The sequence below is a fragment of the Triturus cristatus genome, chromosome 3_1, assembly GCF_964204655.1.
Source record: "Triturus cristatus chromosome 3_1, aTriCri1.1, whole genome shotgun sequence".
Lineage (NCBI taxonomy): Eukaryota > Metazoa > Chordata > Amphibia > Caudata > Salamandridae > Triturus > Triturus cristatus.
In genome coordinates, this window is record NC_140583.1 from 391,671,673 (window position 1) to 391,686,530 (window position 14,858).

Sequence of the window (14,858 nt, forward strand, 5' to 3'; positions counted from 1 at the left end):
TACAATGTACACTTTTTGGGGTGACTTAAAAATATATAAAAATTAGCTTTTCTTACATAGAAAAGGCATGTTTCCCTGCTGTCTGTTACTGCGTTGGATGGAAACTACAGCGCTGTCAAAGTGCTTTGGTGCGCCAAGCAGAAATATCCTTGTGTCATAAATGTGGGCAATGTAAATACACATTGCTGCCCACTGTAGGTATACTTAAAACACCATATACAATGGGCTTCCAGGGAAATTAAATAGGCCAAATGGGGAGTTCCAATGAACAGCAAATGATTTAGAGGAGAAACAGAGGCACAGTATTATTGTTTAGCAGTAGTAACATGCACAGAGTCCAACACTCAGGAAAATAGGGTCCAGAAAAAGGCTGAAAATCTGGTGTAAGCTTCTAGAAAAGGCAAATTTGCTGTAGTGATGGTTAGATCTCTATGGTCCATAGTTTCAGTAGATCATAGATTACATTTCAATCAGAAGCATTTCTCAGTTTCACCACAATCTTCCTGAGTAACAGCAGCGGGAGACAGAGTGAAAAGTGGATATGGAAGGAATTAAGCATGACCAAGTTCATACGACAGGCCTTGACTGGCAAGAAAATAGGTTGCAATTGCCTGTAGGAAACCCTGCCATTGGAGAATGAATCCGCAAAAGCATACTGTAATGATATCATACTTTATATTGTGATGAGTGCTACATTCTTTACAGAGATATCAGAAAAAGAGTGGCTGTCCATCATCACTCGAGAATGGATTTCTCATTTGATGCTTATTATTTATACCTATATCAAAAAAGGCCTGGTAGTTCTGGACAGATAGTCCTAGTTTCTACCCTCCATAGAGTGTGGCTGAAAGGTCTGCATAAGGCAGCCTAGACCATGTAAAGTGTGTTGGACCTACTTTAAAAAGTATGTGGCAATACTTTACCCTGTTATTTGGGTCCAGACTCTACAACATATGTGCTCAGTTGAACGGCTGTTGGCGCACTAAAGTTGATCAGTATTAGGGCCACAAGTCAAATCTTCTAACGAGTGACTTAAAGCTGGATGCTCCAAATCAGCAATAATGTTCGATGATACAAGCTAATTTTCTAATCTGCAGATTTTGAGGCTGGAGTTGGTGGGACCTAGAAAGCTGACTTGCCTTGAATGGTCAGGCGCCCACCAGGATTGTGTCTGCTCATTGATTACATTGAAACCTTATTCTGTTTGTGCTAATTAATCTTTGAGTACTCTTAAGTGATGGTGGTCAGGTATATATAAAAATGCAGTGTTCTGTTTGAAGCCAAAGGAACATTCCTGTATTCTAGGGGGATATAAGATGAACACGAATACTGACTTCAAAAACAAAAAAAAGAGGCACTCTTGGTTTATTGAGGAATACAAGTCCAGGAGACAATCATTCAGAGCCAGTGCCAGGCTGAGAATAGAGTGCTCTCCAAGGAAATTGCAATGAAAAGCAGACATGTTGTAGATTTCCTCTGTTATTGGCTGAGGAGAATGAACAGGTAAAGGCAGTTTTTTTTTTTTGTACAGGTGGCATAGGAGGATGTATATTTACATAACCCAGGGGTGGTGACTGTGTCGTCAGGATGCTAAATTCCTTGATTGAGTGATGCCCCCTTATGATTCATAATGGGGTAGTGAACGTCATGGGTCAAGGGAGGTGGGATCCACGTGATTTAGCGAGTGGGGCAGTCTCCTTTGGATTTATATGGTCCCTAAAGCATATTGAAGGTGGCAGCCAATGTATTAAGCCATTTCTTTGAACCATTTAGAGTGGGCAGGAGCTGAAAAGTATTTCACACACCACATTACTGTTGCAGCAATCGCCTCAAGTGTGACATTTTCCCACTAACTAGGATATCCATCATATCATGTAACAAGACTTAAAGGTCTGTTGTATGTTGGGGCCCCTGCTTCAGAACAATTTGGAACTCAATATCCTACTTTCTTCTCATTCAACCCTGCAAGATAACAAACAATACTGATTTATATGTTAAAATGATCTGGGTCACATAAAAACAGCCAAAATATATCGCGACTGTGGCCCCAAAATCCTTAAAATGAAAGTGGGTAGAGAGGGAGAGACACAGAGTCTGAGGTAAAAAGAGACAGAGTAAAAGGTCTACGGTGTGAGGATAAGCCGTAAGCCAATTTAATGGATTACCATACCTGTGACCAAAAGCTTGCAAGGTTAACACAGGTCCTTAGTATATACATTATGTTACTACCAACCTGTCTGTATCTCCAGCAGTTCTAATCTGGACTCACGTGAGCTGTATATACCCGTCTCAAAGACCAATGGCATTCATTTAAAGTAACTAAACCTTCTTCAGACCTTTATCATGAAATAATATCAGACCACCTCATGTAATCAAATTGCAACTAAAGTGTATTCAGTGTTACTATTGTTGTATATAGGCCAGAAACCAGTCCTCTATATTGTTCCCACATTTCACTGTATTTTAAAAAGGGAGAGGAGGGGTGCGAGTACCAAGGTACCCCAAGCATATTCTTCACACATTGGACCAGTCAGATAGGGAGGGATTCAGTTCAAATTCCACACGCCGCTCATCAAAGGATTTTAGACAGCAATTGACAATGAGGTTGACCAGTGTGTGAGTTCCTGCCTCCTCCCAAACCTCACACTGTAGTTACACACAACTGATTTTAATACCTGCATTGCCCAATGTAGGTGCTTTCAAATACATACAGGGTTCAGTTTCATGGGCCTGGGAGCTCTGTGCTCTAGCACGCATAATGGGGTTGTGTCCCACTCAAGTATTGGGGCAGTTGTTGTATGTAAGGTCAAGAGCAATTTTCATGGGTAGAACAAGTTTCACAATGAGGGCCTACATGAACTTGTTTCAGCATATCAACAGACGTGAGGTAAATGACAACTGGTGTGCTAAGTAGTAAGATTTCATAAATGATAAGCAGGCGGGTAACTGGTTTGTATGCATAAAGGCTAAAGATAAAGGCTGTGAAATGGGGAGCAAGTATAGGATTGGACCGGGGTGTAAAGTGACAAAAGCCTAAACCACAATTGATAATGATAGATTTGTCAGTACAAGAATAAGGGGTCAAGAAAAAAACTATATTAAATACTTCTAACACAAACTTTAAGCAGGTTAAACTGCCTCCCAGCCCGAGAGCAGAAGTATCGAGTATTGTGATTGGCTGAGACATGGTTATAGATAGAATGGAGCCCAAAACACTAGTATACATGGAAATTGAGGATGAAGAACAGTATGACAAAACACAGAACATCCAACCAAACCATTGGGGTCGCCAGCAGCCGTCTCACTGTTTTTCATGTTTGAGTCGCAAGTTGTGGCCATTGTCGCAATCCCAGAGCCACGTAAGCTCACCAACCATGGCAGCTGCTTCCACAGAGTTCACGAAATGATAGTAAGGGAGGCCGCAGAGCCAATCTCCTTTACCATGTGGCCTGAAAAGAGTGTGATCCAGTTATGGGGTTGAGGAGGGGAGTTCAGTTTGGGATTACTCCTTTATGACCCTGAGTCCAGGCTTGATGGGGCATTAGATATACACGATTTATATGAGGATCTGAACTTATCCCTGTCTCGGTCTTTAGGTGTGGACCCCTAACTACTATGCTCCAATGCCACCACGTCTTTGTGATGAACTCTAGTTGGTCTCCTTCCTCTGCTGAGTTAGGATCATTCATGTCCCTCATGGATACTTGGGGTTGGAGTGGAGCTTTAAACAGGTGAACTCCTTTACATGAGATTTGTCCATCTGATATTCCTGATAGGTCTTCAAGAATTTTCTAGATCTTCTGGAATTCTCAGTGTCTGCGATTAGTCGTTAGTTAAATGGTGACTGGTTCTAGCAGACTGTGTCTGATGTCACATTTACAGAGCTGTAAGCAGAGAGCAGAGATGAAGGAATTTATTCCTCTTAATGGTTGTTTTATGACAGAAATCGATGAGATGAAGATGTATTGAGTGTCATAAATAAAGTGACTATTGTTGGATATAGTGGCCATGATGATCTGTTCTGCATGTTGATGGCGTAGAAAGGAAGTCTTAATAGGCCTTTGGGAATCTGGCGGTGGGTGGACACCTCGAAATTCCAAGGGTGGCGAGAAATTCACGTTGAGTCTAAACTGGTTTGAAATATGGCAATGTCTGCACAGATAGATTTGATTTTGGCATTTGTGTCCACTGTTCTTCCTTAAACAGCCGGAAGGACCCTCCAGTGGCAGTAAGTAGCTGTAGGATTAATCCCATTATCTTTCTGTCTTGATATTCGGGTCCGGAGTGCTTTAGTTTCTCCTCAGTTTAACAGAGACAGTTTCCTCGAAGGGTAATTGTTTCAGAGGCTTTAGGTGTGAGGTAAGAATGATCCACTTCTCTGATGGAAGCCAAGCCCAGTTACTTAAGTGAACAGGCTGAGAGAGGCCTTCGAGTAAACCAATGTGTCATGGTGCAGATAAGCGTGGATATCAGGAAAGGCTAGGGTTGGGCATAAGGTGACTAAACAGGAGGAGTGGCAAAGAAAAGCAGAGACCTCTGGTGATAAGAGCAAGGAATACAGAGTGCTTCAAACTGATGGTCGGTCCCCAGCATCCAGTGTCATCGTATGGATATTTAGGACGCCGGGCTAGAGACATTTTGAGATCCCTGCTTCAGAACAATTTGCAACTTAATAACCTACTTCCTGCTCATTCAACCCTGCAAGACTATAAATATTGATGTGTATGTTAAATTGTCTGGGTCACACAAAAACAGCCAAAATATGTTTGAATGCTGCCTCAAAATCCTTAAGATGAAAGTGGATAGAGAGGAGAGAGAGAAAGAGGAAGACTGAGGGGAGGTTGAGAATGAGAAATAGAGACAAATCATATTCTCATGGGGCCTTATGGAAGATGGGATTCAAGAGTCTGCAGCAAGGAAACAGAAGTCTGATGACCCCTCCCTCCGTTGTACTTAGGGAGATTGGTCACAACAATCTGAGCATGTATACAGTGCTGGCAATTGTTGAGATAGTTTATTTGTGTTACCCAAGAGTTATTCAACATGCATGGTACATAGGGACCAAAAGGGCTGACTCGCACGGAAAAGGAGTGGTTTTTATCTTGAGTGGGACAGTTACACATTCCACCTGAGCTTTGGAATTCCTTCCTCGATGGGACCACTGCGTGAGCCCGTAGTGTCCCAGGTATCAAGTCAGCTATTGCCTCACAAGCCCGGACAGATACAGTGCCAGTGGGTCCTCAGTTGTATTACTCAAAGAGAATGTGTTCTTTTAATGTAGTGTATAATCTTACTGTTTCTCAACAGTTTCTGGGATGCTGGAGCATGAAACTATTCAAGGTGTGTCTGGTGTGAAGCCCACAGGACTGCGGAAAAGAACCTCAAGCATTGCTGATGAGGGAACATATACATTGGACTCCATTGTAAGGCAGCTGAACGCCTTCCATTCGGTGATGTGCCAACATGGCATGGATCCAGAGCTGATAAAGCAGGTTATCAAGCAGATGTTCTATATCATCGGTGCAGTTACACTTAACAACCTGCTGCTGCGAAAGGACATGTGCTCCTGGAGCAAAGGAATGCAGATACGGTGAGGACTGGGGATGTGTCAATGCATGCTTTATCTTAGTGCAAGTTGCTTATGCTTCAGTTCTTCCAGTCGTGGCCATCTCAAGTCACATCCTTAGAAAATGTTGCACTAGGCCCAAAGGTTTTTGTAGAAATGTTATTATTCATTTAGTAGTGTTTTTTCAGCTTGGACCTACATATCTATATATCTTTCGAGAGTTTTTCGTATTGTGAATGCTGTTCTGACAAGGATAACACATGTATTGAATAACTGCTGTTTTTGTTTATCCCCCCAGACTGCGTGCAAGTATTGCTTTGCTGTATTAGTGTATTTAACATTTATTTTAATCGTTGTTATGCTATTTTGATGAGGCAGCAATATTCATAAAGAATCTTTCTAATACATCTGACATGATTGGGGGTTATCTTCTGCTGGGACTCATCAGCAAATGTTCATTTGCAATGAAATTCTGCGAACTGAGAGCTTGATGGCATAACACTTTCAGAAGGTCAAAAGCTCTAAATAGATAGCCTCGTCCTGTGTTGCCATTGCTTCATTACCATAGTCCACAAATTCTCAGCTCTGTGATCCCTTAGCACCAAAGCAAGGGATCCCCATTTAAGACTGTCACAGAGCTTGTAAATTGGCTATATAGCATCATCCAGTTTTGCCAATTTCAAGATTTTACTCTGTCATTCTCTATTCTTTCCACTGGAGGTCAAAAGGGTTGGGATGTGGGGGCACATTGAGATGTTTCTGGCTCTCAAGGTCTCCGACTCTCTTGCAACCATCTTATCATCTTCCCTATTACCTTGTTGTATTCTGGCGTGTATGTTTCCACTCACTGGTTTCAGTAGTTTGCTCCCTCTTATCACTTAGCTTCTTATTTCCAATTCTTTTCATGTCTTTGATTTCCCCGTCACAGTATTGTAATCTTAAGAGCGTTGAAAGAGATGTTGACTTCAGGTTGGTCCATCTGTCCTTTACTCCAGCACTGACCCACAGTCTACAAGTGGGCATTGACTTCCGCTTGAGGTAGAAATAGGAAGCTCCACCAAAGCGTATATTCTTCCAGTCACAGCACTCTGTCTTTTCTCTTGGGGCGCTGGACTTTGCTACTTAGATAGGGTATGTTTTTCCTTAGGAATGTTTGGGTTCCGTCCCTTTAGATGGCTTACTTCTGTCCCTAGGTGACATGTTAGGGTTCTATGCACTTGCCCCTCGAGTGTATCTTCATGGTTCCTGTAGGACTTGTACCTGCCCTCTTGATGAGGGTCCCTGATGTTTTGCAAACAAACACAATGGTCCCATGGGTCAAAGGTATGGAAGGATCTGTTCACCCAAAAGATACCAAAATCCGACGGGTACAGTAGTATACGATTAAATGAATCACAAGGAACACCTCAATTTGCAAATGCAGTGTATTGTTCCATCAACAAAAAACAGTTTTTTTTTGCATGGACGTATTTCATGATAAAAAATAGTGTGAAAAACACAATGGCCATGAACAGCAGCCGCTCGCGGTCTGGTTGTTCCCGCGCTCCTGTGTTTGTCAAGCTGCGAATAGCAGCGTAAATATGTAGATGAAGTTGTGGTGTCATTTCGGGAATTTTGCGTGTATGAAATTTCCGAAATTACTCCAGCATCATTTAAATTTCAATAATTATTAACTTAATAACTCATTTACTATGCCTTCCAAGAATACTGCTCTTTATCATCAGTTTCTGGTGACTGTGAGGATAGTCTGCAGTTTCTTAACGCAAAGATGTTCTTGCACCCTGTTTTTTATAAATGATTAGAACCAATGAGGTACAAGCATTTTAGGTACTTCCTTTCCTTTTGCAGCGACTGAAAGCCATGATTTCAGCGATCCCTTTACTTTTACAGGTACAATGTGAGCCAGCTGGAAGAGTGGCTGCGAGACAAGAACCTGATGAACAGCGGCGCGAAAGAGACCCTCGAGCCCTTGATCCAAGCCGCGCAGCTGCTGCAGGTCAAGAAGAAGACGGACGAAGACGCGGAGGCCATCTGTTCTATGTGCAACGCGCTGACCATGGCGCAGGTAAACACCGATGCACCCCGTGCAGCCTTAACGTCAGGGGCGGAGCTTGGGGGGGTGTTTAGGGCGTTACACCCTCCTAATAAAGGCACTTTCTGAAAAAAGTCGGATACAGGTGCTTTCAGACGGGTATGGTGAGGGGTCTGTTGGATTTCACCAGGGTTATTTGCTTACACACAGACTAAAACGGACCTCTCTGTTTTGAAAGTCCTCAAAAATGTAGGTTATTTTACAAAATATTGTGTTTTCTCTCACTTAGTACCCATACCAATATGCTTTGGTCTCCCTTTCCGCTGCCCCTTAGGTGCCCCCCTCATGCATCCTGGTTGTCATATAATGTATTTTAACATTATACGTCAACCTGATGGTTGGGAAATCTGAAACTCGCAGCCCTCCAGTCTTACAGACCAAGCTACGCCCCTGTTTAATTTACACCTTCTGCTATACCGAGGTGTGTGCCGCAGTTTGTTTTATCAAGTTCATCAGGTGACAGCTGGCGCCTGTTTTCCTGCTATTAGATTAGAGTGTGCCAAAACCGGACGTTTTGAAACTAAATCTGTCTTGAGGTAACATGATGAATGGTCTGCCCGCTTTAATATTTTATTGGCATCTTCCTTCATCTTAAGAGAATAAAACACAAAAAGTGAATGATACATCGGACCGGCCTTACGATCAGCAGCGGGGTGTGCAGCCCCACCCCCTACTGCACCCTGGTGCAGGTGTTGCAAAGAAGGGAGAGCACCGTTTGATGTTGTGTACTCCAGGGACAGTTTTACATGAACACACACACACAACAGCAAAAGACAATAGTGATATTGTGTTCTGAGAAATTAGAAGTTAGCAGTAATAGTTCTAAGTAAACTTGAAGGGCCCAATTCACAAAGGCATTTTTGGCATAAACTGCTAAACAGAGTTCCTGGCAGGCTTCAATTGATTTACTATTGTATATATATGGCCACGAGTGAGTAGTAATTCACCGTAGAAAATTCCACTCGTAGAGGGAGAGTTTTGGTGGGGGTGTGTGGTGTAGGTTGTACAATGCATGGTTTGCCTTGCAAGAGTGAGTACATTTTTGGTCATGTACAAACTGAAATCCAATCCGTTCCCATCCTGTAAATCGTAAAAAACAGCATAGGAAGGGGAATGGATCACCCCCAGATTTCCTCCGTCTGAACCTGAAGGGCTTTTTGCATGAGAGAAAAAAAACAGAAAAAGAATGTGCTGCGTAACAGATATCAGTGAGCGGCTTGAAGCAGTAAATATGAGATACTGCCATAATCTGCATCTTCCTCTCCGTTAGTAGCTCTGCATGATGACACTCTCGTAACTTATATCCTAGACTTTTCCTATTACATTGATAGTGAGTGTAAGATCCTGATCTGCAAACCTGCAATAAAATCGAGTACATGCATGGCACTAGCATCCAGAATTGGAACACATGGAGAGCGTGCGGCAAGTACATAGAGCTCATTGAAGTGCACACCAGGAAGTTTAGCCGGAGCACACTGGCGCAGTGTATGGGGGAGAAATGACGAAAGGTCCAGGATGTGTGAATGAAGAAAGAGGACACTATATCCACCTAGGCAGAACCCCGTAGAGTGAGCTGAAATTGTTGTATGAAGGATTGAGAAATATATATATAAGGGGTTGAAATCAGAATTTGTGGAGTACCCACCTCGAAAACCAAGTGCCTGCCAGAAGTGTGTTCAAGTCCTCTCAAACTCTGAAGCCTGAAAGAGCGGTGGCCACAAAGGGAGGTAGGAATAAGAGCATATAGATATGTGAAAACAGCATGCTCCAGCAAGAGGAGCGTTAGAGTAATACGTAATAGGGATGCTTCAGCAACTAAGCGGCCTTGCATTTGCATGTATGCAAAACTTTGCAAATCCATTCATAATTTTTCGGCATATAGTTTATTTTTAGACCACAATTAAAGATAAAAACATGTGATAAGCAGAACGAGAAATCTTTCTTTAACCTTAAAACAGCAAAGAATGTGGCCCAAGTGTTATCATCAACTAGCTCAAAACGTCCATGATTGATGAATATATTTCATACAAGTCAGCAGGACTCACCCTAAGATATTTGATAAATTGTGAAAGATTAAAAAAAAAACTAAAAGATTATTTATTAAGAGAAAGTAATCTTATAAAGTATAATCTTGTTCTGCGCCTTGTGTAATATGTTTCTGAAGTTAGTGTTTCCAAAGTGACATGAATAAACATGATGCATATTTTGATCTGAAAAGGTAAGGAACACAAGACTTGTATGATTACCATTGGTAAATCATCTTGACTTTCTTATTCATAGAATGTGTATATAGACTTCGCTTGTTAACAGTACATCAACGTTTAACTGGCATTTCTTTAAGACCTGCTTTTCATTAGAATTAGCACAATTTTCCACCGTACCACGCTTTTTTAAATTAGAATTTTTTTGGTACAGCTTGTTTTTATAGACCCTATTGGTTTGCAACACGGTTTCCACACACGTAGATGCACACCTTTAAATTCCTTGCAAACCTACTGGTGTAAAAGTAGAGATTTACAATATCAATCAACTCCCTCTTAACAGCTAGGCAAATTGAAAAAACATGCTGCTGAATGTGGCACAATATGAGAACAAACAAGCAACCATAAGGTCTGCGGGCAAATGTGCGTTATCAGTAGTGTGATCAATGTCCATCAGTTAACAATGTAGGGGTTGATTATGATGGTGCTTGAAAGGCTCCGAATGGGATTCGGCGAATCCGATTCGAAACCTATGTTTCCGACCGAATCGGATACATGTCCGAACGACCGATTACGATGCAAGGCAACTGGTCGGGCTGTCCAAATCGGTTCCGATCGGCATTCTGACAGACTGTGTTATTAGGAGCCGAATCATACAGCTCTAGGGACACTGTTTCCGACCAAGTGATTAGGATGTCCAAATCTGACATCTGTTCTGAATCGGTTTGTCTTACACGAAATCGCTGTCGGAATCTGACTTTGGTGGCCCGTAGCTGGCCCCCCTTCACCCATAGGCCTCCAGTTGGCGCCCGTGGGGGTACCCATGGGACCCTTCTTTGCAACCATGCACAGTGTGGCAGGCACCATGGGGACCTCGGCCATCCCTTTTTTCAATGGGAACCTGTGTTCTCGTTCGGAACACAGGCTTCCATTGAAGGCAATGCGAGTCCGATCGAACGATGTTCGAAAGCATCGTAATCGGTCGGTTGGACTTGCAGAACCCGATTCAGTTGGGAACGATTCCGAACCCGATTCGGTCAGAAGAGTTTCCGAATTACATCGTAATCGGCCCGTAGTATTTTAGTTGTAGTTATGCAGTAATTGGTCAATGGTTTAGCCTATTCATTTAAGCAGTAGAAGACCCATTACTACATAGTTGTGTGCAAATAATAGGTAAAACAAGTAGCAATTTATTTAGGTGTGATGTTTTGTTAAGGTTTTTGATTTTTGTGCTGTTGATACTAAACGCATGTAGCAACTTTTAGCTGTAACTCAAACATATGCTTTTCTTCACAGATTGTAAAGGTTTTGAATTTATATACTCCAGTAAATGAATTTGAAGAAAGAGTTTTGGTATCATTTATACGTACCATACAGGTAAGATACTATTTGTTTTCCTTGTATTGTTTCTGTAGTCGAGTATGCCTTATTTTGTTGTAGCATAAAATATATTTAATTCATTTAAGGTTCTGGTATGATGAAAGTTGTATTAACATGTAAAAATATCTGTAATAATAGAATGTATATTTAGATGGTCTTTAAAGCGGTTTGTTAAAAAATGTTTCATGATAAGTTCGGAAATAATGGGTTTATTATTTCATTTTAGTCATATGTAAACCATGATACATTTGTTTAGTTCCCTCTGTCCTACAGAAAGGCTAGTGTTAAGGCATAAGCTGAAAGGCAGTGTTTACATTGATTTTACATAGCTGACTGTTTATTAGGGATCTTGATTTGGCTGTTGTTTATGCAGTTCTGTGGTCATCTCTGTGAACTATTTTCTTAATTGCAATGTTTTTACACAGTGGCACTTTCAAATGTACATTTTATATATATATATATATATGTCAAGTATATCTCCTCAAATATACTTGCCCTGTGTTAGATAAGAGAAGATTCTGCCTTCCTTAAGATTGATGATAATTCCAACCTGAAGTAATTTCCTTTACTGGGTTTGTTTGTGTAAAAAGTATCTACAGCCCAATTGTGTAATTCTAAGATATAGTGGTGCTTCCAATTAATGCCCAATCGTTGTACTTCTGCCTGAAACCGCACCGCCGACTCTCGACGCCACCGGAACCCCTATACTGGAAAGAATTTTTACATGAACGAACCCAGTAAAGGAAATTACTTGGGTTGGAACTATCACTGATCTTAAGGAATTTAAAGACGAGGAATTAGCCCTGAAGAAGTCACAGGTTCATCCCATGTAAAGCGACGAAACACGTGTTGGCTAGGAACGTAAGGAACTAATTGGGGTGAATACAGACACCACCCACAGAAAAAGAAAGAATAAAACAATTGTGAATTGAAAATAAATACGATTGTGATTTACAATTTTGCCGATCATGCGTGTATTGTATACGTGTGCAAAGGACTAGTCTTTACTGTATCTGTGGCCTTTCGAACACACATTAGGGAATATGGTGGTTGTCCCTGCCTCTTTGTACCAAGCCAAATTGTAATCATAACTAGATTTATACGCGAAACGTCTTGGAGCGCCACAGTCCTATTACCACCAACTTTCTGTCCTGAACTACAAGATTAAGGTGTTATTTTCACACACAATTCTTTCACATTTACTCCTGAAGATTGTCCACCAAGTGAACGAATCTCAGAAGAATGAATGAAGGAAGTTAAGACTGCATCTGATTTCCAAGAGGAATTTTGTGAATTCACATCTCTAGAAATTGTAGGAGAAAACCTAACCAGGCATAGATTTCCAACTTCAAAAGATTTCTTAGTGTCTCGGAACTTTTGTTTTTCTATCTATACTGTCTCACCTTGATCGCTTGATTAATTTTGATTTCTCAGTTGCATATTGAAATTATTAACTGTATTTTCTTGTTTTTCAGTTGCGCTTACGAGATAGAAGGGACTCCCCTCAGCTGCTAATGGATGCTAAACACATCTTCCCTGTAACTTTCCCATTCAACCCATCATCTCTCGCTTTAGAAACCATACAGATTCCAAGTAGCCTCGGTTTAGGATTCCTCACTCGAGTCTGAACAGATTTGCACTTTCAAGATGTCTTTTGCCTGCAATATGTATGTTATGCCCAGTGCGCACACATTTTTTGGAACGGATATCACACTGCTGGAGATTTATTAATGCAAGACATATTTGATCTCTTTCAGAAGATGTGTAAAGCATTTGTTTGTATAGATATTTACTTTCATACTGACATTTATGTAACATGTTAATTTGAATAATTCGGGTTTTTAGGCAGGAAATGTCTTAAGTTACCCCAAGGTACTTCTAGAAGATTAGCGACAGGCTTTAGTTGTGTATATTACATAGCATACCAGTGTGTAGTTCAGGGCCAGTTTGATCACAATCACTAACGAATTAAGAAATTACACATCTGCATACATGAGAAATTATGTAGTTAGTGCATTCAGAAGTGTGTCCTCCTCAATGTTTAAACGTTTCAGAACCTGGAATAAGAGAATATCAAACACTTCTCAATTGCCCCCCTGTTTTATCGATAGGATGTAAATAAATAAGTATTATAACGATCTGCTCGTTTTGCATAATATAGCTTTTAACTTGTTTGTTCTGTGGTTCGCTAAACGCATTGAATTGCTTCTGCATATTGTGCTATCTTAAATGTAACAACAATATGCATACTAGGCAGGGCAGAGTACAATGCTCACGTCCATCACCTTCATTTTGTGTACAGTCCAATGCAACCCATTTCAGCTTCATTTTGTGCATGTCAAAACCATTTTAGAGGGAAATGGCCATAAAGCAGAAAAAGATCACAAGAAGTCGCACAATAAATCCTTTTTTTCAAGTTGGCTTTCTTTATATTAAGGGAGCATAACCATTGAAAGTGTACTTAGATGGGATTTGTTACATTTAGGTTTTTTATTTGTCCCCTTGCTCTTAAAGTGATGCTTCCACATGTTTTAGCAACCCAGACAGTATTTATTTTTTTGTACTTTTTGAATATTTTCCGCCAAGTGTCTTTAAGTCGGTGTTCCTATTATGTTCACATTTTGATTTCTGGAAAAAAGAAAATACACGACACCCAGAATGTTTGGCAGAGTTGCGAATACGTTCTGTTCAATATAGGTACGATTTTATAATCCATGAAAAAAAAATAATTATACAAATACTTGTACTGTTGAGGGTAGAATTCAAATCTCTTTGCTATATAGAAATTGTCCCATAATTAGAGTACAGTACCTATTTAAAGTTCAAAGGTCACCATAACCTTAGTTGGTCACAGAACACCATAGCATTGCCTGATGGTTTTTTTAACTGTGCCTCGGTAGAAAATCAGTTGTGGTTTAGGTAAAAGGGCGGAACGTTAGGTATGTTTTAAACTTCAGGGAGGGCCTTGAGGTATGTTTTGGAATAGTGGTAAAATACACCAGCAGAAAATTTGTAGATTGAATAGTAACATGTGGAAAACATTCATGAAATGGTATAAAGTGTGCTTAACACTACATATATTTAGAATTTGAAAAAAATGCGTCCGGTTTCCAAAAGCTTATAAAATTCACATATCTCGTTAGTTACTTGAGATAGCCAGGTTTCTGTGAGTAGGGGTATTTTATTACATATATCACTGGGTCATCTGTAGACAAATTCAAACACTGAACAAAAATTACTTCTGTTTACTGGTGACTGTTAGGTGCATAAACAACTTTAACTGGAAGTATTGCCAGAAAACTGGTAAATATCAGTTTTTCAAAATAAAGACTAACGTATTTAAAATTGTGCGCAGTCAAATCAAAAAATGTGCTCTGATAAAATTCAACAAATATATCTAGTCAGAATAATGAATACTGCATTCTTGGGTAGTAAAATATACATAATCTTTCTGCAGGTGACTGCTTGGAAACATGTTCCTTTCTAACGTGGGTAAATATGTAATGCTAATATTGTGACAATAGTACAGTGGCATGTCTGTCCTGGCATGAGACTGTGGCTTGTAACAATCTACTTTTTAAGGACGAAAGTTAAGATGCAGCATCTGGCAGAGTGAGAG

The 14,858-nt window shown here is 40.6% G+C and overlaps 1 protein-coding gene across 3 annotated transcripts in view; it reads left to right on the plus strand.

The window, feature by feature from the left end:
- MYO5A (myosin VA) overlaps positions 1 to 13,655 on the plus strand; it is an 847,747-nt gene extending 834,092 nt beyond the window's left edge. For all 3 annotated transcript variants that reach the window (XM_085644171.1, XM_085644172.1, XM_085644173.1), the window contains 4 exons: positions 5,308 to 5,590; positions 7,457 to 7,631; positions 11,156 to 11,236; positions 12,715 to 13,655. In XM_085644171.1, coding sequence (XP_085500297.1) covers positions 5,308 to 5,590; positions 7,457 to 7,631; positions 11,156 to 11,236; positions 12,715 to 12,867 — 692 coding nt within the window. In that variant the 3' untranslated portion in view covers positions 12,868 to 13,655. The remainder of the gene's footprint in view (positions 1 to 5,307; positions 5,591 to 7,456; positions 7,632 to 11,155; positions 11,237 to 12,714) is intronic.
- Positions 13,656 to 14,858: the final 1,203 nt, after the last annotated feature.